General features: G+C 40.2%; 4 protein-coding genes across 4 annotated transcripts; 2 read left to right on the forward strand and 2 right to left on the reverse strand.

The window, feature by feature from the left end:
- Positions 1-38: 38 nt before the first annotated feature.
- LOC145492967 (peroxynitrite isomerase THAP4-like) lies at positions 39-4,015 on the reverse strand. Its single transcript, XM_081472343.1, has 5 exons — positions 3,792-4,015; positions 3,394-3,542; positions 2,655-2,764; positions 2,186-2,289; positions 39-1,318 (listed from the first exon to the last, which is right to left on the reverse strand). The coding sequence occupies exons 1-5, from the start codon at positions 3,876-3,878 to the stop codon at positions 1,199-1,201; spliced, it is 570 nt and encodes a 189-aa protein (XP_081328469.1). The 5' UTR covers positions 3,879-4,015; the 3' UTR covers positions 39-1,198.
- Positions 4,016-4,186: 171 nt separating this feature from the next.
- Positions 4,187-21,361, forward strand: LOC145492963 (uncharacterized). Its single transcript, XM_081472336.1, has 7 exons — positions 4,187-4,447; positions 5,259-5,852; positions 6,196-6,307; positions 6,827-6,991; positions 13,232-13,320; positions 13,900-14,044; positions 18,785-21,361. The coding sequence occupies exons 1-7, from the start codon at positions 4,277-4,279 to the stop codon at positions 18,964-18,966; spliced, it is 1,458 nt and encodes a 485-aa protein (XP_081328462.1). The 5' UTR covers positions 4,187-4,276; the 3' UTR covers positions 18,967-21,361.
- On the reverse strand, positions 7,001-11,336 carry LOC145492966 (uncharacterized). The gene has a single exon (XM_081472342.1). It carries the CDS (start codon positions 9,242-9,244, stop codon positions 8,213-8,215), a length of 1,032 nt encoding a protein of 343 aa, XP_081328468.1. The 5' UTR covers positions 9,245-11,336; the 3' UTR covers positions 7,001-8,212.
- LOC145492965 (uncharacterized) lies at positions 15,201-17,233 on the forward strand. The gene has a single exon (XM_081472341.1). The coding sequence runs from the start codon at positions 15,359-15,361 to the stop codon at positions 16,994-16,996; it is 1,638 nt and encodes a 545-aa protein (XP_081328467.1). The 5' UTR covers positions 15,201-15,358; the 3' UTR covers positions 16,997-17,233.
- Positions 21,362-23,032: the final 1,671 nt, after the last annotated feature.

Genomic DNA, 23,032 nt, shown 5'->3' on the forward strand with positions numbered 1-23,032 from the left:
ACACCACTTCCAGGGGGAGTAGAAATACCTCTAGTTGCATACAGAAACTGAGAACTTAAGCTGAGGGGTAACCCTGCGATGGACTAACATCCCATTAAGGGGAGTAGAAATACCACTAGTGACATGCCACAGAAATCGGAATAAACTCTTCTCCCTCTCTCTCTTCCCAACAGAGTACAAAGAGATGAAATGTCAAAAAAAGAATCATGATCCTTTAGGTGATCCTTCAAATAATATGCTCTGATCAAGCCCATTTTCTGCAGTGTCATGCTTCTTCAAATCAAATGAGAGAACCTTCCATGATCATCTTTTTCCCAATAACAAAGCATTTATTTGATAACTTGTCTAACAAGAAGCATTGTTAAAAAACAATCTGAGTTGCTGAGCTACTGGTACATGTTAATACTGCTAACATATTTCATACTATCGTCTCAATTAAGCTGCTTCAAGAGTTTGACAAGAGTCTGTGAATAAAATCTTAAAAAGTGGGCCCTGTGCACTTGGTCTCAAATATTATCTTTACAGGCCAAAGTCTCTCTGTAAAACTGTTCTAGTTTATACCTCTCATGTGTTCCAGTTGTGCCAGTTGACCTCTTACAAATTGCTACTGGAGTCTTTTCATGGCCAGAACATTATTTCTTTACATCATGCCATTAAGTAACGTAGTTATAATAATCCTATATGTAATATATCAAACACGAAAGACCGTGTTTGACCACATTTCCAAACACTGAGAAGAGAGTTGAAAATACAACATGCAGTGGAGTATTTTTGACGAACTTCGAGGTGTTTGGAAACGTGGTCAAACACTCTCTTGAGTGTTTGATATATCTTCTCAATCGAAACTAAAACTAAGGAGAAAATGGAGAAATAAAATCGTAAAAATCTATGCTAATTAAGATCAGATATCCAAACACCGTCACGGTCATGATTTCCTTTGTTTAAACTTGATGAATTATTAATGAGTTTGAGAAACATTTTTACAGCAACCTCTCTGCACAAAACTTGCTGCACTTGGTGCATTCTTTATTTTAATGAACCCAACATATTCTAGACCTCTTACCCAGTCAATAAGCAATTAAAATGATAACATGCTGTACTAAATCCATTGGAGGGGATTAGATATTTTCTGGAGCAACACACATTCATAGCATCAATAATGGTTTCAATGTAATTAGTTTCCAAGAACCTTGCTAAGTCAGTCCGTGACTTTCTTGTAAGTGATATGCAGATGTTTTTGAAGATCGGTCTTGGTTGTTTGCATGAAACACTCCATTTCCAGGGTATCTGCATCCTTCAGTTTATATCTTCTCTCAACCTAATGACATTGACCAATTTATTGACCAATTTATTGAACTTAATCTGTGTTTATTAGGGTTGTCAAATTAAGTGGCCCGGTGATGGTGAAAATTACCATCTCATTTATCAAGATCTCGGCTGGCTACACTGGTGGGCTATAATAATAATTTGTTGTTTCTTTAAAAAAAAAAATGGTAAAAGTATATCCCTGGGATAGGGTTACTCTAGATTTCCCTCAAGTTAATCTCCACAGCAATTTAAATAAATCCTTGTTTTCTCAAACAAGCATGGTGACCTACATTTTTTATTGCACAATTTTGGTGTACAAATTATCCGCTTTAAGTTAAAAAATTAAGAAAAAAATTGTTTGGAAGAAAAATGGAGATAGCTCAAAGAGTGCACAAAACTGTTACTTGAGGATGAGCATAATGACCTTGAAAACAATGATTTGAGGAATGTTTTGATCCAATGTTGTTAAGAAAGGTGTTTTTTTTCCATAACATAAATTATATATTACATTGCTCTGAGTGCCCGTGACTTTCTACCTATCAAGATTTTTTCCCAGTATTGTTTTTAATTAATAACCATTGCTTCCAGCTACCATAAAATGTATTGTTAACTGATGAAATAATGCGCCCAGTTGGGTCTACATCTTTATTGTATTTTTTGAAACAGTGCTCGGTGGGGAACATTCAGGGAAAGTTTCAAAAATATTTTTCAGCAACTTTTATTTCTGAGGAATCACCTTGAATCTCCAGAGGTTTGAGAAGTTCACTGTTCAAGATTCTAGTTAAAAATACACAGTATCACATGTTGGTATCAGTGTTGGATCAAGCACCATTCAAGGTCACTTAAATAGGGATAATTTGTAATTTTCAATTTGTACCTTTAAAACTTGTGGATCTGCACCAAAACTCATTCTTGCCACTGAGTTAGAGAGAAGATGAATCTCGTGCCCATTAACTTCACCCTCTGACACTTCAGCAAGACCTGTAAAAATGTCAGGAAAGGGGCAATTTATTGTGAGCAAGCCTTCAAAACGTAAAAGCTTCAAAGACACATCTTCATTAATTAATGGAAACCTACAAACAATGGTTTGATTGTGTGAAACATTTCCATATAAATGTAGTGAATCTTTAAATGGGGTGTTATCGTGAGCCTGGAAGGTGGGCAGCAGAGGGCTCACATATAGAAAGGTCAGGGATGCTCATAGGAAAATTTGAATTTTAACTACCTAACGGACACCAATCTGGGTGTGGTTCAAACTTTATTTATTTTTTTATCATCACATTTTTTTTATCATTATATTTTTTTAACTTTTATAACTTGAGGTCAATTCTTTAAAACATGAGTACCTGAATTCTGGGCTATCATGAGGGCCAACGTTGAAGCTCCTGGCTTAACTCTAAGAAAACCAACTTCATTATGCATAGGATCTCCTTTCTCCAGATGCCATGTTCTAGAGCTTGAAAATTACCCACAAATCACAAATTAGGCAATTGTATGGCCTAAGATTGCTTATTTAGAAACTAGTTCAAACTAAATGTAGTATTTTCAACATCTTGAATCCCTAGGCCTGGATCCCTTGGGGCCTGAATGCCTTGCCTCAGGAGGCCTTGTATGTTTACAGATTAACAATGAACTTTCTTCTTTGTCATATGGACTGCAAATGAAGTTTTTTGTTTGGTTAGAATAATAGATAAACCTGATTAATGCAAAATATAGACAAGATCTAGGGGCAATTTCTGCACTGAGGATTCTTGGCAAGGTTTTGCTCCCCAAGATTTTTCTGCCTTACCCAAAGTTTCTTGGCGAGATTCACACAGTAATCTCAGCAGTTTTGACAAAATCTCGACAAACTCTAAGATCTAAGATCTTGCTGGTCTTGACCAGATCACCAAGATGTTGATGAAACCTTGGCAAATTTTGCAATACTTTAATTAAGAATAATTTTGGTGTCTGTGCATGCCATTCTAATTACGTACTCTGCATGTGGTCTTCTTCTACATACCTAGCCGAAGTAAAAGCCACTTATTTACATGACTCTGATCTGGAATAACATAATATTCCTAAACTGTGCATCTCGTTTCTTACCTGTACGAAAGCATTGGCTGTCCCACATGGTCAAATATCATTTCTTCGCCATACATGAACGGAGAGATTGTTGGATAGACACCACAGCCTTCTCCCTTCCACTTCCCAACCAACCACGAAACCTGGTCAAGGGCCTCATGAAGGGCTTGCTACAAATAATGTGAGACTAAACATTAAATAATGTACTTAAGCTTAAGTCTTACACAGACAGCAAAGATCTAGTCCCATACTTTTCATCTTTTTCATTCTCCATAAGCTTAGCTATTTTGTTGAAAGAGACTCTACTGCAAAAGGTTGTTTGCACTGCAATCTGTCGACCTGACATAGCTTTGTCACCTCGCTCTGTCACCCGACGAGAGTCTTTGAATAATACGCGATACTTTAGAAGTACAACGTACCTTATTTGAGGCTTTTGAACACATCGTTCTTCCGTGAAGCAGTTTTAACAGGGGACGAGCTCTGGTTGCAGACAGCGCAATTCGCATTCTGTCACCGAAAGACGAATGTGCTTACTCAGAAGGTAGGGGTAAAGATGTCAAAAGCACTTTTAAATTCACTTTTTGTCTTTCATTCTGCAGATAAAAACTACTCGATGTACTCAAAATGCCACAAATATTGCTTTTCCGGGTAGAAAACTCCGTAGACTGTTTTTCAAAACAAACGGATTCCGGAAGAGCACACATAAATAACTCACCCTACCCGGCTGAGGACTAATTTGCGACTTCTTCTTGAAGACCGCTAAGTCACTTGGGAATGACACGCCGTTGGAGGCAAATTCAAACGATAATTGTAATGTTCGAAGAGTTATGATTGCGGAAAAAAAGATTCCAGAAATGAGTTATCGTTAATATACTTGTAAAAAGGGAACTTAAATTGATGAAAAATGCCTGTGGCTACACGATCGTGTACGAAACAGAGGGGGAGACCGCGAACCGAGGACGATACTCCGATGACTTCAACAACAGTTCCTCGACGGTACCCAACTCGCTCTTCAGCGAAACGAAAGATCATCCACCAAGAAAACCAAGGAAAAGGCCTAGAACCACCTTCTAAGGTGAGAAGGACTACCTCTTATGGGTGTATTTGTTTCTGAAAAAGTCTACTATGTAACAAAACAAGGAGCCCAGTTCAATAATTTGATCCGCGCGCGTCTTACAGGGCCGGGGGCAGATCGCAAACTCAAAAAATAAATTTTGAGATGTAGGGATGGCTTGACAAAACGTTAACCCTTTATAAATTGTAATACAGATTAATTCTCTTCTTGAATATCCAAGTAGGTAGTACTTGTCATCAAAATAGCCTTATACTTCAGGAAACATGTTTTGATTGAGAACTAGATACTCCCAAAAGAAAAAGTAGAAAATGTGTCAAAACAGTAAAAAGAATTTCACCAGTTACCTCGCTTCAAGGGTGAAGCAGGTTTTCAACTCAATGCTGAGTATTTAAGTTGTCATAATCGAAAACTTTGAGAAAAGTTAATGTGAAATATACTTTACGTCATAAACATCCTGTACATCAGCAAACCTCCAGTCTTAAAACAAATGATACAATAGAAAAACTTACAATGTAAGAACAGCTACCTTTATATCCTAAATTTAAATAAACTGTAACTATAGTGATATTTGTAATGAGAAATAAAGATGTTGTGACAGAAGCAAAAAAGGATCTGCTTCTGTAGACTAAGTCAGTACCTCCTAACAAACACATATTTTGTTACCTCTACTGTCCTTATCATTTTGTAGTATTTGTATTTGTACCGGCTGTGTCATGGGATTTTACTTGTTATTGGCAATGGAAGTTTGGTGTGGTGTTCTGTAGTTTGCTTTCATGTCTAATGTTTACCCTTTTTCCTATTCATTACATAGAAAACTGCAAGTTGTAGATCTTCCAAAACTGTTCCAAAACCTTCCAAGAACCTTCCATTCCAAGAAATCAGTAACACTGTAAACCACACAGGAAAAGTTGACCCTGCAAAATCCAGTAGGCGTCCTGCGAGCAGGATACCAAGACGATGTGCAAACAACAGCAAGAACAAAGACAAAACAACCTTATCACCATCTAACAACAGTGACGAGAATGATGCAAAAGACAAAGAAAACAGCCGAAGTCCCTCTTTAGAAAAGAGTGTAAATTTAAATGCTGCAGTTTCTGATTCCAGTGAGACCGTTCCCAAAACTCCTGCTGGTTGCATTGCTGCAAGGATCAGGAGTTACAGTGCACTTCGTCGCAGTCAGTGGAAGAAGAAGACAAACAACTGCAGTAGTGATAGCAATAAAGAGAATGCATGCCGCTCTCCAGCTAAGACCATGTCTCCATTAGAAGAGACTGGCTGTGCTCCATTGTCAACAGAAATGGAGAACAACTCTGACTTGTCTTCAGAAAATGAAAGTGATGAAGATGTACTTTGGAAAATGAGTAGAAGACATTGTAATGAGGAGGAGGATATGGCACATGCTAAGGTTAGTGAAATTAGGAAAGCAAGTTCTTAATTACTGTCAAAATAGCTGATGAAGTGTTTTGCTTCAAAAGTGAATCTCAGTTTACACTTTGTTGATCCTGAAAGCACTTTCAATTGGCGATTCATCATTCCCGTCACAAAAGTATGTATGAATGATGAAATGTTTTCATTAAGTGTTTGGCTCAGTTTTTACTTCTTAAGAAAGAAGGCTATGTATAGTCAAGGATAAATAATGCAAATGCACCTATGACAATTCAACAATGAGTGTCTAGTGCTGCTGATTTTTTTTTTTTTTCACCCTGGTTGGAATGTCAAACTCTTATCTTGCATTTTATTCCTTTCAGTCAGATGACAAGAGCTCTTACAAGAACAAGTACTTCACCTTGATGTCTGCAATGAAACAACTGCAAAACACATTTCTTAGAGCTCAAAAGAACGCAGAAAGAAATGTAAAAGGTACATCTGCAACAAATCAATGTATTACCTCTCTGTGGTTGTTTGCATCTGCAATTCTGGTCCAGTTCTCGCCCTCTCCACAGTTTGTCATGCAGTGCTGCACTTTCTGGAGAGAAGGTCTCTCTCTTTTGCAAGCATTTAAAGTGTTGTGTGATAGAGAGAAGCCCAGAACTGGACTATATAATGCAGGTTCAACTAATGTTACCACTAGTCCTTGAATTTTATTTGAGAAGTCCTCCAATGTTTGAGACCCGGGGTGTCCCATATAAAAAGGACGGTGGTGCTTTTTTAACCCCATTCAAGGGTACCTCTTAGGATGTTCCGCCTGAAAAGGTCCACAGCAGGAGTTTTTGCAGTATCTTTTAGGGTATTGAGCCAAAAAAAATTGTCAGGAGATTAGGGGTGAAAAACATTTCAAGCCACACCCACAAAAAAGGATCTTGGTACCTCATTCAGTTTCTTTTCAAAACTTCCGGGACAAAAAGGCTTGCACACTAATTTTTCTCTCTCTTTGCCCAGCATATGACAACTTTGTGAGTAATTTGAAATCCAGTCTCAGTATGGAAAAACAGAAGAACTCTCTCCTGAGTGAAGAGGTAAAAATTAAGAAAGGAAGTGTCGAGAGACTGCGCAGTGAACTTGAAAATACCAAGGAGCAGTTGGAATATATAAAGGAAGAAAAAGGTAAAAAAAATATATATATATATTGTGCTGTATCCTCTGGTCACCTACTGTGGAGTAAGGTTGTGTTCACACGTGGTGGCCTAACACTGGTGCCCGGGCACCGGCACAATTTATGTTGGGTTCAGACACTGGGTATGCCAAGTACTGAAGTGCCATTAAGTGCTCGAATACAAGGTTGAGGACTTGTATCCGGGCATGGGCACTGTGCGCAAATCCTGGTGCGAGTACTAGGAAAAAAGGTGTGTCCACATTAGTGCCCAGGGAGAATGGCACTCGGGCACCTTTGGACACCAAATGAGAACATAGCCTAAGTGGGAAAGGTGAGAGTGCTTGAGAGAGAGTGATGATGAGAGCTGAGGGTAGATGGCTGAAGTTACAGCTGGATAACCATAATGCAGATCAGTACACTTGAATCCCTCCGTATGGAAACCTCCCTTTCACAGAGAAAACAGACAGAAAAAACTCTCTATAGCACAGACTCTCTCTCTAATATGGACAATGGCACTAAAATAATGTCAGCCCCGGGGAGCAAAATTATTTATACCACAATGTGTGAGCTGGTCCTCCTATCTAATTCCTATCAAGACATCATGGTTAAAATCTCTATTTACGCATGGCCATGTGTAAATAACATGATGTGTACAGTTTTATTTCAGCTGCAAAATTTTTGTGGAGTTAAGCTGCGAGTTCCTTTTGCTTAAGTTTCGGCAATTTGAACATCATTCTGAGCAATCCAAACCCAACTTCAAGCCTTCGACTTTAGTAAAGCTAAGATGTTTACTAAAACTTCAGTATTTTGACTTTTTTGTCTACATTTTCATCGTGTATTTTGACTTTGTTTGCCTACATATTAAGCAAATTTTTCATTGACAATTTGAGGAACCAGATGAAGTGTTTTCATGAAACTGTTGCTCAACTGATTGTGACCTGTTTTCAACCAGACAATACGATCCTTTTTTTTTCTCACCATGCATTGTGAGAACTTTGTGGTCAATTATATTTTAGCGCCCAAGTTCTTGTATTGTCCCTTTGTTATAAAAGAATTGGTTCATGCTTTTAGCTGTGCATATATTGAGTTATGGATGCACTTGGGAAGTTTGCAGAGCACTCAACTGCATTTGCTTCATCTTCAAAAAGTTAATCATTGTTAGTGACGTCATTCATCTAACTTGAGGTGAACACTTCCGGTTTCTTTCTTGAAAGTGACTTTGTTGACCTTGATTACTCTGGTATTGCGCTGATTGCCTCTGCAGCTTGCTCGTGGAGATCTTGCAGAAGATCTTGCAGACGTTGTGCTTCGTTGAGATCCTTTCTCAGATCTTTCAATGCGTTTCGCGACAGATAGAATGTTCCGAAGTTGCCCAACCCAAGGACCGTGAACGCAGCAACGCTAGCGGTTGCCAAGGCTTTAGTGTAGGAAGTGAGCATTTCCCAGGTATGCCATAGTTGAAATGCTTGTGTACCGGCCGTGGCAAGATTTACGACGCCGTCGATGGCCGAGTAATCCGCTAAAAGTTCAAGGCGTTGTATGTGACCGTCGATCTTGACCTTCAAGTTGCTGACTTTGCCCAGAGTCGATGTGAACAGAGTGTTAATTCTCATCATTCTTTGGGCAATACTTCGATCGTCTGGCTGTCTGTTGCACAGATCCAAAAACTCCACGACCATCCTTTGCAGCCTCTCCAGGTTTCTGTTGATCGCGGTGAATTCGTTCTCATTTTCCAAGATGAGATTGGAAGCTTCGGAAATTTTCTTCCACGCCATGTAGAGCTTCAGAGCCTGACAAGCCGCAACCACGGCTGAGCCTTTCGCCATGTCTGTGATCAACTCGTTGCTTCTATCTTGTTGATATTTTTTCACGGAATCCAGAATCAACTTGTTCGTGTTTCCATTGGCAGTGGGAATTTCATCCGGTGCGACGCCTTCAAACGACTCATCTAGTGAGAAAGATTTAGGAAGGTGTCTCAGGTAGGAATCTATCCATCCTTGTGTGGAGTTTTCCTGTCGGAATTCACAGACTTCCTGAATTGCCTCTCTGCCAACTTCTGGTAGTTGCTCCAGGGCTCCTACATGCTGCGCCAGCGTGTATAGCTCACCAACATGCTGCTGAGCCTGACGAAAGGACCAACCACTCTGAAGGAAGTTCATCGCGTAGGTGATGATCTTACCTACATTTCCATTTTTCTCTTCCTCCTGTAATTCGTCCCTCATTCTCTCCATCGCCGCTCTGGCATCAGCTGTTGGCTCATCCATGTCGACAGTTAACGACCAAGCTCTCAACTGAACAAGTTTTCGACGTCTGCGTTTAAAATATAGTGGGAATCCCCGCTTTTAAAATGCCTCGCTGGCAGGTTTCACTTTCTGTACTAGCAAAATTGTCGAATAAGCACTTCATTTTGATAAACGCACAGGGGACATTGCTTTGTTAGAGCCTTGGGTTGTAGGACTTTTTGTTTTCGCTCCTGCAAGCAAATATGAACACAAGCGAAACGGCATTCGCTTCAAACGAAGACATTTTCTTTGATTTATATAAGTACATTTCATGGAAACATGCCAGTGGCCATTGTTTCCGTTCTGAAAAATTTTCCCTATTTATAAATGGGAGTTTTCCCGAATTTTGGCGTCATGCTTTCGATTTCCGTTCTTTTATTTCGTTTCAGAACTGGCCTATGCCAAAAAGCAATAGTCAATGAGAATACCCCTGCGACTGAAAGAAAGAAACTTCAGGAGAGGGGAGATCATGGGTCATCATGAGCCATGCTGTCTTTGTGGTAACGAAACAAAAATGTGGCCGGGAATTTGCAATGTAAACATGCTTCTAGCAAGTTGTGAACACATATTTAAATGTATAAATTAATAATAGCTACAAAGTTGCGGAAACCAAAACATCGTTTCATCTTTTCAAAAGAGCAGAAGAATCGAGAAACTGCACCTTGAAACATTTGAAGTCTAAGTTCGCGATGTGACGTAACTGAGCTCTGAATAAAGATTTGCTTCAGCCAACAGCGAAAGCGCAAAAAACGAACTCGAAGAGTACGTGAAAGTCGCGAGAAGTGGAGCTTGTGTGAGTTTTCGCTTTTCTCACTTCTGGGAAGTTTAGCTTATTTTGCAATCTCATGAGAACAACCGCGAAACGGCAGGCCGGCACATGTCGAAAAAGAATCACGTGGTTCAGACCCTGGGCGCGATCCATTCAACCAAAATTTCCGGAAATTTCGGTCTGAATGGATCGGCGCGGTCCAACCGCAAAAGTTTCGAAAAAGCCGGTACACCTTTCGAGGTGGGCCACTTTTCGCGGTTGGACCGGTCCGATCGAAATTGAGCGTTCTATTTGACCTTTCCGACCCTTTCTCAATACGGTCAGTGGAAAACACGGACTGCGGACTGGGTATAAAACACGGACTGAGGTATAAAACGAGGACTGCGGACAAATGCGGCCTACCGACTGCGGATTGGGTTTGAAGCACGGACAAAGGGGTACAAAATGCCGATTTCTGGCCAGTATGGAGGGAATGGTATTTTCGCGCCATAAATGTCATTTGGTAAAACTGCGCATGTGCTATCACCCCAAGATGGCTCGCATCCAAGATAGCAGAATTATGATAGTAATTCACTCCAGGTAGTGAGAAATAAAATAAAGGCGATTATATCAAACATATGGAATTGAAAATTGTCGATCCCTTCTCCGTGAAGATAACAACAGCCAGTAAGGCACTTCACTCTATACATAATTTTGCTAACTCTGCGAGAAAAGAAGAATTAAGGACGGTGCCTACTTTTGTTGGTGCGCACACGTCCTGCGCATCACGAAAGCCATGGTTTAGCTTCACGCGCACGCTGGGGCTGACACTTTGACGCAATCAACTACGCTATCACGTACACGACATAATGAAAGCAAAAATTTCCTACTGTGACCAAATCAAGTTTAATGAACCTATACTTAAACCAGGAACACCAGAATAGCAGCATATCGCTAACCACTAACTGTTTACGTCTTCCAGCTGAAAACCTAACTGTTATCAGTCGAAAATTATACTGAAATCCAACTGTAAACATGTACCTGCAGATGGCGTAGGGTGCGCGCAAGACAAGTGCGAGATACGCAAATGTCTTACTTACTGGGGAGGTGACAGGAAAAAATGTAACGGGCACCGTAAAAGTTTTCAAAAAAGATCAATAACTTTAAAAAACGCGTGGTTACCCCAACATTTTATGTTATGAAATGGAAGTGGCAAGTCTATTCAACACGTGATTAGTTTCTGGTTGTGAGCAAAATGTATTTAGACTGTATTTTAGCTGAACCAGAGGAAGGCTGTCAGATACGCTAAAAGCGCTTTTGCAACGATTTTGTCATTAAAAACATATCAACAACATATTTCTTTGTAGATTCCAATAGCCCTTGTAAAGATCTACTTTTTCCGCGTGGTCCTAACCTGGCGCAAAAACCTTTGCAATTAGAAGGCACCGTCCTTAATATGTGAAACAATCGCAGCCCTCACCTCAAATGCCGGCCATCGACCCGGCCATCTTGACGTGATAGTACATGCGCAGTTTTACCAAATGTCATTCATGGTGCGAAAATACCATTCCCCTCATGCAGCGTGGTCACTTGGCAGGACACTCCAGTCCGCAGTCCGCGTTTTATACCTGAGTCCACGTTTTAGACCTGAGTCCGTGTTTTCTACCCAGTCCATAATGCTTAGTCCTCTTTTTATATCTCAGTCCGTATTTTATATCCAGTCCGTGGTCCGCAGTCCATGTTTTATACTGACTGTTCTCAATACCAGTACTTCGCTGTTCGGTACTTTTCCATGTTCAAAACGGAGGAAAACACTTATCATTGCAGCTTTTATGGGTTGTCAACAGCGGATTTCTCGGTGTTACTCGTACATCCATGTGCAATAACAACAGTTACCTAGCTGTTATTTTGGTTGTTAAAAACGGTCTATTATTCAAAAGTGGTCTTTGAAGATCTTTGAACTCAACCGGCAAATACCGGGGAACAGTCTACTCAAAATCACTCGTTACACGGTTTAAATTTCTACTCATGAAACAGCTCGCACAATATCATTGGTAAAGTCGGAATCGTCATCTAACTATAACACGAGCAACAGTGATCCAACATCCGTCATTTTAAATAAGCGCGAGTGGAATGGAACGAGACCTTTCGGCGCGATCCATTTGCCACCAGGAAATTTTCTAACCTCAGCCCGGGAATTTTGGTTGAATGGATCACGCCCCCGTTTACACGCAGAAAGGGTAACGAGCTAGTCTTTTTTTCTTTCATCGACATTTTTCCAAGGCAGCTAGCTTATCATAGCATGGTAACCTTAGCCGAGTGCTAGGCCCACCAGGGCAAACGTTTTAGTGGTTCCCACACCCTTTGAACTTTGATTACAAAAGACCACCATCGCTTCGCGTTAGCGAGGGTCAGGAAAACATCCTGAGTCATCCTGAAAGTTTCCTTTCATTCGCTTTCTATCATCTTTCCTTCCTTTCCTTCCGCTAACACTGATCTGTGCTGCCAGGTTTTCTTCATAATCTTTGTCAAATCGCTCTCCTTTTCACATGCCGCAATCGAGGAAGTTCTGAATTGTATTGCGGGCCCGCGTTTTACATTGCAACTCGATGTCGTTTTCTAGCAGTATTACAAGAAAGTAACACAACAGCTCTCTACGACTCTGCAAAGCGTTATTAAATAACAGGTGGCACAGACAGAACAATCGAGGTACCTACAATCTTGGTCAGAATAAAATAAGAAATAAAATCACCCCTCCCCCGAATCAATGATGAAATGGCTCCAAACCTAAAACGCGCCATTTTTCCCATCGTTGAAATTTGGGAAGGGGTTGTCTTAATTTTTCATTAAATTGTCCAAGATTGTAGCTAACTTCTCCCAATGTCCGCCATTTTGTTTTACTTCAAGTTGTCTCGAGTGGTACGGTAACTGGGCTTTCTTTGACCCTTCTGCTAGGGTAACCCTCACACTAACGTTACCCGTCCTACTTGTAAACAGATGCTCAATGTGCATCTCCAGCAAGTTGTAAACGCTGTTGATTTTACCATTCTTTATGATTTCAAGATCGCTGATCGTTATCCGTATCATAGTGAATTCGAAACTACAACATCTCCTCCGCGCACTCCCCCCCACTTTTTTTTCAGGCATTAGCCAAACGTTCTACATTTTGATCTGCAGTGAGGGGGGTTTAACGTTCGTTGTTGTGTTTATTGTACTTGCAGTGAATATAGAGAAGCACGACCGAGAACGGTGTGAAAAGGAAAACGATTTGGCTGGACAGGCTCTTGGAAAGAATGAGAAAGAACTACTGGTAATTGACAATTTATCTTATCAAGCTCATAACATTGTGGTCATTTGTGACAAGAAACAATTTATGAATAAATTGGTCATAAATTTCAAAAATTTGCTGGGAGCTGAAGATTCCAAAAAATCCGAATATTGCTGAAATTCCGAAAATTCCGGAAAATTCCCGGAGGAAATCAAATGGAACATAAATTTCCGGAAAGAAATTTGTTTAAATTTGGGTATACCTCGCGAGGTTATCCTCCTCCACTCTTTCTAAACTCCCAGCAAATAATTTTTCTATTTTTAGCTATTTTTAGGTGTCGCTAAATTTTAACACGTAACTTCCAGCTGTAAGTCAGTGAATTGACTACAGTTTGCTTTTTACATTTCAAAATAAATTTTTGGTGGAAAAGAAAGCGCCCCATTATTCCATGATATAGTAATATTCTATAAAAAAAAGGTCTTTAAAAGGTGGAGTTCACAGGACTGGTTTAAATCCTGCTCCGGTAATGAGCCAGGTGACGTTTTTCCATGGTCCTTGTGACGCAGCACATTGCCGTTAATAAACCCTTAGCTTCCTAACGTTCTGAAATTTTGTTTTTAGCAACTGATTGAACACCAGAAGAGTGTGATTAAATTTTACTCTCAACTCACGGGAATAACTCTATCACAAGAAAATACTTGTGAAGATGTGAGCTCTTTTCAAAGTTTCAACTGCACATTCTTCCCAGCAGCAAACACTTCTCACTGTAAGTATGATAAACTTTGCTTTTTAAATAACCTAAATCAGCACAGCCGCTGAAGTCTGTCGTGTTCACAAGCTTGATTAGAAAATTCTATTCCAATGACGTAACCCTACAGACGTCCATGTCATGTCTCTGATTGGTTATTACTTAGTTTGAATGTTTTTGGGTGCAGATGACACAGCCTTGGTCCCAGGCTCTCTCTCCTTTGCTTGCCTTCAACGCGGACAAAGGAGAGAGTCTGAGATTTACGATGCAGATGACAGAAGTCTGAGAAGTCCGTGCGGACAGAAGTCATTGTTCAAAAATGATAACTTTTTATATTAAAATTAAATTTGGAAATACAGTTAACAATAAAGATTAGCGAAAAAACTGAGCAACGACGTTTCGGTGTCATCCTGGCACCATTTTCAAGTTAAAAAATATTTGTGCGAAAAGTAAACTAATTTATACCAATGGTAGAGGTGCGAAATTGAATAAATTAAGATTAAGATAGCTGTTCAATGTTCATGTTCATTCCAATGAGGTGTCAAACACTGGTAATGAGTTCAGTGTCTGTTCAAAGCCTAAACAAATACTTTTGCGCGAATGGAGTCTGACTGTGTGTTAAGGCTCGGTTTCTTCTTGCGAATCCACAACATTTCGTGGATCAAGCAATCGAACTTTCCCTGACATTTCTTTAGGATCTTAAAGTTGTTAGTCAGGTCACCAACTGTATCAACTCGGTGTTCATTTTGAAGGTGTTTTCCGATGGCGGTAAATCGGTGTTCCTCAATGCGCTTGTAAAGATGACGGCTAGTGTAACCGACGTATTCTGCATCACACAGATCACATATATAGTTATAAACAACGCACTGTTGATTGATCAAAGGTGGTTTTGGCTCTTGTACTTTGAGATCATCGCCAATTTTACGGCTTCTGAACACCGGCTGTAGTTTGTGATCAAGTTTATTACTCAAGTCCGAGAGATGTTTCTTTACTATGTCCGCTGATTTCTGGTCTTTAAAAGGCAGGACAATGCGGTAGATATCCTCTGTTGGAGGCGTCGATCTTGTGTCTGGTGACATCACTGAATTAACGAAACGGGTGATGGTGGCTAGCTTCGAGAAAGCCTTCGAGAAAGCCTTCTGGCAACTGGAGCCTTCATTATCCGATGATAAGAAGGAATTAGCTGCGACGACCCTTCGATCGATCGCGCTTAACTACATCGAGTGCAAAGCCCCCAAACCACCGAAAGCGCTACAAAGAGCTATTGAGCAACTAAAACGAAGAGATGACATCGTAATCACGAAACCAGATAAAGGTACAGGAGTAGTTGTTATGGATAAGGCAGAATATGTTCGCCTTTTGAGTGAATCTTCCATCAACGATACAGCTAAATTTACCGCCGTAAGTTCGGAGAGACCCAAGACGCGTGGACGACCGCTCAAAAACTACCATCCTTTACTGCAGAAAGAGAAACACCTTGAATCTGTCGTGCGCAAAATTCTCCCAAAACAGATTGCCGACTCAGTTTGCCCGAAAGGATCACGACTCGCCCATCTTTATGGTCTGCCAAAGACTCATAAAGAAAAACTGGCGATGAGGCCCATTCTATCCGCCACAAGTACTTACAACTTCGCCCTCGCGAGATGGCTCGACGATAAACTGAAGCCCCTGTCGATCAACAGCTACACAATATCTGACACATTTTCCTTCGCTGATGAGATTCGCAATCTGAGCCTCAACGAATCTGACATCCTAGTATCTTATGATGTCTCTTCGCTATTTACGAACGTCCCACTACAAGAAACCATCGAGATCCTTGCTGATAGAGCTTTTGTTGACAACTGGTTCAACAAAACACACCATCTAAACATCAGCAAAGTTGATCTAATTGAACTGTTGTCAGTAGCAACAAAAGACCAGCTATTTCAATTTAACGGTCAACTCTACCAACAAATTGATGGAGTAGCGATGGGCTCTCCCTTGGGTCCCCTAATGGCCAATACTTTTCTTTGCTCTATCGAGGAAAAGCTACAAAACGAGAACAAGTTGCCAGACTTCTACAGACGCTACGTGGATGATACACTAGCCACAATGAAAGACATACCAACCGCAGAAGCCTTTCTGAAGACTTTGAACAACTGTCATCCATCCATATCCTTCACCATGGAGATCGCATCTAACGGTAAGCTACCATTTGTCGGCATTGAAATATGCAAGAAAGGCTGCAAGCTGGTAACAAGTGTTTACCGTAAACCCACAAACACTGGTCTCCTCTTACACCACCAAAGTCATGTCGACAACCGCTATAAAAGATCTTTAGTTAAAACCATGTTAAACCGTGCTTACCGCTTGTCCTCAACATGGGAACTATTCTCAACAGAATGCGAACGCCTTAAACTGATCTTTTCTAACCTCAAGTACTCAGATTCTCTTGTGGACTCCACCATCACCCGTTTCGTTAATTCAGTGATGTCACCAGACACAAGATCGACGCCTCCAACAGAGAATATCTACCGCATTGTCCTGCCTTTTAAAGACCAGAAATCAGCGGACATAGTAAAGAAACATCTCTCGGACTTGAGTAATAAACTTGATCACAAACTACAGCCGGTGTTCAGAAGCCGTAAAATTGGCGATGATCTCAAAGTACAAGAGCCAAAACCACCTTTGATCAATCAACAGTGCGTTGTTTGTAACTATATATGTGATCTGTGTGATGCAGAATACGTCGGTTACACTAGCCGTCATCTTTACAAGCGCATTGAGGAACACCGATTTACCGCCATCGGAAAACACCTTCAAAATGAACACCGAGTTGATACAGTTGGTGACCTGACTAACAACTTTAAGATCCTAAAGAAATGTCAGGGAAAGTTCGATTGCTTGATCCACGAAATGTTGTGGATTCGCAAGAAGAAACCGAGCCTTAACACACAGTCAGACTCCATTCGCGCAAAAGTATTTGTTTAGGCTTTGAACAGACACTGAACTCATTACCAGTGTTTGACACCTCATTGGAATGAACATGAACATTGAACAGCTATCTTAATCTTAATTTATTCAATTTCGCACCTCTACCATTGGTATAAATTAGTTTACTTTTCGCACAAATATTTTTTAACTTGAAAATGGTGCCAGGATGACACCGAAACGTCGTTGCTCAGTTTTTTCGCTAATCTTTATTGTTAACTGTTTTTATATTAAATCTTATAAATTTCTCGAGTAAGAACCGTAAAGAATTAAACGTGCAAAGAAATAAGCCTGGTTACTCAATCTGGCTGGCTAGTCAGACAAAGTCATCTCATACTTCCAACAATTGGTGGACAATTCAAATGTCGTGCCTTGCCACCTACCAAAAGCAGCGACAAAATTTCTCAAATCCTGAAAGAGGCCACTTTCAGAAAGCAGCAACCTCAAACACAACTTCAATTGTTATTATGAAACAGTGGAACTGCGAACAGATAAAGCAAGCTGTAACTAGCTGAATTGATGTTTGTCCTAGACTACCATGTGTTAGGCAGTTTACTATCCTGCTCTGTTCTTAACCAATTCATTTAAATTTCAACACTCTCTGTCCCGTTTTCTTGTTCTGTCAGATATGTCCAGGATTGAACGCTAATGAGATTCAAATTCCTTATCATTATCGAAACCCACCAATGACTGATGACCAACTTTACACGAGTCTTTCAGTCAATACCATCATGGCTAGACTGACCAATAACGTTCAACGAACCAGACTTATAACATCATCGACTGACAAACACTATTCACGTGACTCTGAAGATGACTTCCGCGCAGGTTGTCGAAACGTCAGTCACCAACAACAGTTCTTTTCAGAATTACCCTCACCCGGACGATCACACTATACGAACTACTGATATTCCTGAGTTCAAACCATTTATTATATTTACTATAAACATCACAATGTCCTCATAGGTAAAAAGTCACCAAAACACACACACACTTCTGTCAAATATGAGGTAATATGAAAATGTCAAATAACCCTGCCAAATATGAAGTACAAATTAAACAATCCGTACGTTCAATCCTGGACACAAGTCGCTCTCCACGCGATATTTTTTTCAAAGCATTTCTTCATTTTGTTAAGATGGTTGGTCCACGTATGGTACACGTTTTAGCTACCTGAAACTTGCGATCCCCGAAAGTGGCGATAGGAAAATACTTATAAATCTGAAATTAACGGGGGTCGGTACTTTCGGAAGTTTGGCGTAGTTCTGGATTGACTTTCTTTCCTGTCTGTTGACCTGCAAGGGACGCAAAATGGAATGTCAAAATTGTAAGTAAGAAGCCAAGGCATGTATAATAATACCTGTCTATACCTATATCTCTATATGCCATAAGGCACATAGGTAGAGTTAGTCTGCATACGAGCCAAGTGGTCCATCAAACCGGGGCTTATACCCGTTTCTGTGGCATGAAGTGACTAGGAATATTTCTACTCCCCCCCTCCCCTGGATGGGATGTTAGTCCATCGCAGGGTTACCCCAGCATCAAATTCGCCGGTATTCATTTATACACCTGGATGGAGAGAGGCACTGTGAGAGTTAAGTGTCTTGCCCGAGAACATTCCCTTCGATTTGCTGCTAGAGCTCTGAAAGTCACAAATAACTTCCACCCAACGGTTCTCCTCCATGTTGTTTTCGGTCGACCTTGTCTTCCCCCCCCCCTCCCCCCACCCCTCTCATGCCAAAATATGGCAGTCTAGCATTCTGTTTTTATTTGATCTTATCGTTACAGGTCTTCAGTTTAGGTTAACTCAGGACAAAGAATTCGACGAGATTGAGTACAGTCCTAATCCTAGGAGTCCGGGATCTGAAGATGTTTTGTTGCGTTTGCCTAACTATCTCCAGGAGAACATCTTCTTCAACTCCGACCAGGCTCCAAAATTCTTGGCAAAATTACTAAAAACAGCAGATTAGTAGCTGATGTAAACAGAATGTTGAAAAGTTTAAAGGAGCTGCATCGCGCAATGAGTGCATCTTTAAAAAAAATGGCCGCCATTTTTATTTAAGTTTGTTGTTCGTCATTCGCCTCACTTTTCTCAGTTCAGACCATCTTTGTTTATTTTTCGTTATTAGCACGTCTTTGTGGTTGTAGTGCGGTTTTCACTTGAGTGTCGTGACGTTTTGGTGTTGCATTTCTACATTACGCGTTTGGCTTAAAATGCTCGTGCCACTTGGAACTAAAAACAAAATTGAACTTGTTGAAGTTAAAACCAAAACCAATCGAAATTGCTCGAGCAGCTTTTTTGTGCTTCGCGTCAGGTACAGATTTTTTGCCACGAGTTTTGATTGCGTCTCTGGATTGACTGTGTCCTTAAACACTTTGACTGCCCCCACGGGAAACAGTGAGTTTTTTTACCCTCGACCGTCAATGTTCCTCTCGACTTCGCCTCGGGGAACATTGAGGGTCGAGGGGAAATAAAACTCACTGTTTCCCGTGAGGACAGTTATTAAGTGTTTTGTTATACCTTCTATCTCAAAAAATTGAACAAACTGCCAAAAAACACTTCCCTTTACGCCGGCTGGCACACGGTTGCAAGGTCCACGACCTGATCACGCGCGAGTCGAAAGTTCAAGTTATTGTTTCCCTAGTGAGTTAGTGAATTTTGATACCTGACACGAGCAACGATCTCCTCTAATCAGAAAACGTAACTGAGTTGGGAGGTATAACAATTGTGATTGGCTAGAGTGATTACTTTGGTTTTGGTTTTGGTTTTACGACACTCAATTGAAATCCGCCCTAGTAGTTTGGAAAACTTTTGTTTGGGAGCGTCCTTCAACTTGAAAGAAATTTTGCAATATCGTGATGTAGCCCCTTAAAACCCTTCAAACTTCTTTAAACGTTTTTTAACTGACTTTAACTTAAGTAGTGTAGGTAAGCAGAGTAAGTTTTCTAACAATTATGGGAAAGTTTGTTTTTAGTAATATGTAAAACTAATTCTTAAAAGGGAAGTGTAAATAAAATTAATTATGTGAAGTCAGTGAAGGGAATTCGCTGGTAACTAGTCAATTTGAATTGGAGCGATTTTTAAACTGAGTGTCAAAATTAATTTGGAATAACTTTGGTTTTGCTCTACTACATCTGTCCCGTGGAACACACATCGCCTTGTCCCCCCTGACGTCCACACTACTCTAAAAAAATACATACCAATCACAAATCGGTATCCAGTCCCGTGTAATTATATACACGGGAGGTTCAATATGTGATTTATATAACATGTCGAATTAGTCTCGCATTTTGACCAGTTCAATTGGGGGACGGACGCGTGAATGACGTCGTTAACACTTTAATTTTGTTTGTTTGTTATATGAAACAAATGGATTACATGTTGCTGTGCGTCTGTCCAGTAATATTATTAGCCACAGATGACGTCAAAATGTGGTAAGAACATCAGTGACACACTCGGCTATCGCCTTGTGTGCAACTTTTTCGTTCTTACCACGTTTTGACGTCGTCTGTGATCAATTACTGGACAGACGCAGGGCAGCAAGGAATCTGTTTGTCATACATTTGTAGTCATTCCATTAAAGGAGAGTAAATTGTAATTATTTTCGGGCGATTTTCGCAACAGAACGTCAAAAGCCTTTGGAAAAGTCTTGTAGACTTTCCACACAACCTTGTGCCTGTATAACCGTTATAATATTCCTTTTATTGCTCTGTGCATATATACAGTAGTTTTCTTGGAACAAAAGCAGACCATTCTATTTAGGTTTCAATCAGATGATATTTCTTTTAGGTTTTTGACTTTTCAAAGTCATGCTTATGATAGTTTCCCTTAAAATAATTGCCTTATGACACTCATTTAAGAACCGCTGTGACGCTTTAGATAAAGTTTGCTGTTTTATCAATTCATTTAGTTATATCATTACAATGTATTTAATTTTAGTTTCGTATTTTATGAGATCGTAAGTTTAGGCAGCGTCCACATTAGCCGGAGAAATCTGAAAACGCAGCTTTATTTCTCCGGTTAGGCCTACCGTCCACATTAATCCGTCACGAAAACGGAGCTTTTCGAAAACGCTCTTCAAACCGGAGGAATTTGAAAACGCAGGCTTGTCGTTTTTGTGTGAACAGAAAACTTTTCGAAAACTGAGCTTTTCGGAAACGTTGTAACCATGTGATTTTCCTGCCCGCGTTTTCCTCAAGCACAAATCCAAAATGACCCGTGATTGTTGCGTTTTTCAATTCCTCTAGTCAGGTGTCAGTCACACAGCTGGAACGACCAGTTTGTGTTTTTTCCTGTGATTTAGAGTGTTTAAATGTAAATATAAAAAACTAAGCATACTTGGTATAAAATTTTAAATGCAAGAACGTGATACGCCCGTGAGGGAGCCTATGGCATTTAATAGTATTTAACACTGTTAAACTGCTGTTGGAAACACTCGCATTATTTAATTGACTATGTTTTATTGTTAATGTATACTTGTAGTTAGTAGTATTGTTTTAACACTCCAAGCAGTCGTTTCGAAATGTATTAAAAAACTTGAAAAGTACAGCCTGTAAAGTAAAACTTCGTCTTGGAAGATTGACAAAGATTGTCTTGTAGCAGTAACAGCTGTAGTCGAAAATAAAGAGGAACTCGCCTTGCTGAAATATAGTAGACTGCGAGAATTTCCGATATTTCTCAGGGTCGAGAGGATGAACACGGGAGCGCGCGTGAGTCATGCATGACGGGGCGCGTCAGATCCCAAGAAAAATGAGGGATGACCCATAGTCTATTGATTGGATGCTGTAATAACCACCCTACGTTAGGCCTTTCCACAAATATCACGTTAAATCGCCTAAATATCTGTCCCGAAAAAAAGATTCTAAATATCACCAAAAAGTTTTCTAAATATCTCGAAAAACCCTCTAAATATCGGCTTATTTTTGCTTTGAAAATAAAACGATTTTGAATCACTTCGATACTACCAAGCATTTCGATGATACCAGCCCCGCCATTTTGGAAAATTGCTGCTTTTAAGGTTACAGTATACCTTCAGGTCGCCAATTTTCTTCAAATTTGGATTTTTGGATCAAAATAGTGGTAGAAGAATAATCTCTAATTTCTTAAAAAAAAATTTGAAAAAGGCTAAATATTGGCGGAGAAATGGCGGTTTTACGTTTTCACCGGAAGTAAAAGTTTACCTCTTGATTGACAGCCCTATGGCGCGTATGCAATCAACCGAGACGATTTTCGCGGGAATTACCTATATGGATGTCACGAATTGACTACTCAGTTGATCAGCATTGTTGTTCTGACTACCCAGCATTTTTGATTTTGGGCGTGTCTCTATTAAGTTATAAGTAAACATAGACCACGTTTAAACCATGGACAGGTTCGAAAAAGCGAAAACAGCGAAGAACGAATGAAAATACATCAATGAGTGAAGACGCGAAAGTTCGCCACGCGGATGAAGCTATAGTTATCGTATAAGGCGGGCAAGTATTCGTGGTAAGAGAAAAGAAAGGTTCTGTAAAAATTTCGGAACTTGACAGCAATAACAGGGATGCTGACAGAGACTCTTCTGATGAGTCCGATATCGACGAATCGTCGGACTCATTGAGACCATTTGAAATATTATCCATGCACAGTTGCCCACACACAGTTTCTCTCCGCGCTGTCTTTTGTTTGTTTCCTTCGCTCAGCCACTGTAACGTTCGTATCCTTTTTAGTCTTCCCCATTTTGCCAGACCAGCTTCAAGAAAAACCGAGCTACAGAAAAATGATCTCTCTGCCTTCGGTTCCTTGAGCGCATTGCGAAACACAAGAGTTTTTTAGAGATTCGCGCGTAAATTTCACCAGGAGGTTAACGGTAGTAAAGTTTCCCTGCACTGATTGGCTTAGTTATCTGAGAACCCAGTTGAAGGCGTTTGTGAGCGGAGTTTGTTTGCGACGCAGAAAATTTTTCTTAGCGCTGTTTTCTCGAATAAATTTTTTCACTTGAAGCAGACACTTTAAAGAGTTATAACTCAAAGGGAATTTGTTCAATTGCTCTTAAA

Source organism: Orbicella franksi, chromosome 7 (genome assembly GCF_964199315.1).
Source record: "Orbicella franksi chromosome 7, jaOrbFran1.1, whole genome shotgun sequence".
In the NCBI taxonomy this organism is placed as follows: Eukaryota; Metazoa; Cnidaria; class Anthozoa; order Scleractinia; family Merulinidae; genus Orbicella; species Orbicella franksi.

What these genes read in the sequence shown, in the direction of transcription:
- LOC145492967 (XM_081472343.1), bottom strand. Translation starts at nt 3,878, where the DNA reads ATGCGAATTGCGCTGTCTGCAACCAGAGCTCGTCCCCTGTTAAAACTG. An exon ending in CAGCCAATGCTTTCGTACAG is followed by an intron (nt 2,765 to 3,393) that starts GTAAGAAACGAG and finishes GTAATTTTCAAG; the next exon opens with CTCTAGAACATGGCATCTGG. An exon ending in CATGATAGCCCAGAATTCAG is followed by an intron (nt 2,290 to 2,654) that starts GTACTCATGTTT and finishes ACATTTTTACAG; the next exon opens with GTCTTGCTGAAGTGTCAGAG.
- LOC145492963 (XM_081472336.1), top strand. Translation starts at nt 4,277, where the DNA reads ATGCCTGTGGCTACACGATCGTGTACGAAACAGAGGGGGAGACCGCGA. An exon ending in GCCTAGAACCACCTTCTAAG is followed by an intron (nt 4,448 to 5,258) that starts GTGAGAAGGACT and finishes TTCATTACATAG; the next exon opens with AAAACTGCAAGTTGTAGATC. An exon ending in ATATATAAAGGAAGAAAAAG is followed by an intron (nt 6,992 to 13,231) that starts GTAAAAAAAATA and finishes TTGTACTTGCAG; the next exon opens with TGAATATAGAGAAGCACGAC.
- LOC145492966 (XM_081472342.1), bottom strand. Translation starts at nt 9,244, where the DNA reads ATGGATGAGCCAACAGCTGATGCCAGAGCGGCGATGGAGAGAATGAGG.
- LOC145492965 (XM_081472341.1), top strand. Translation starts at nt 15,359, where the DNA reads ATGGATAAGGCAGAATATGTTCGCCTTTTGAGTGAATCTTCCATCAAC.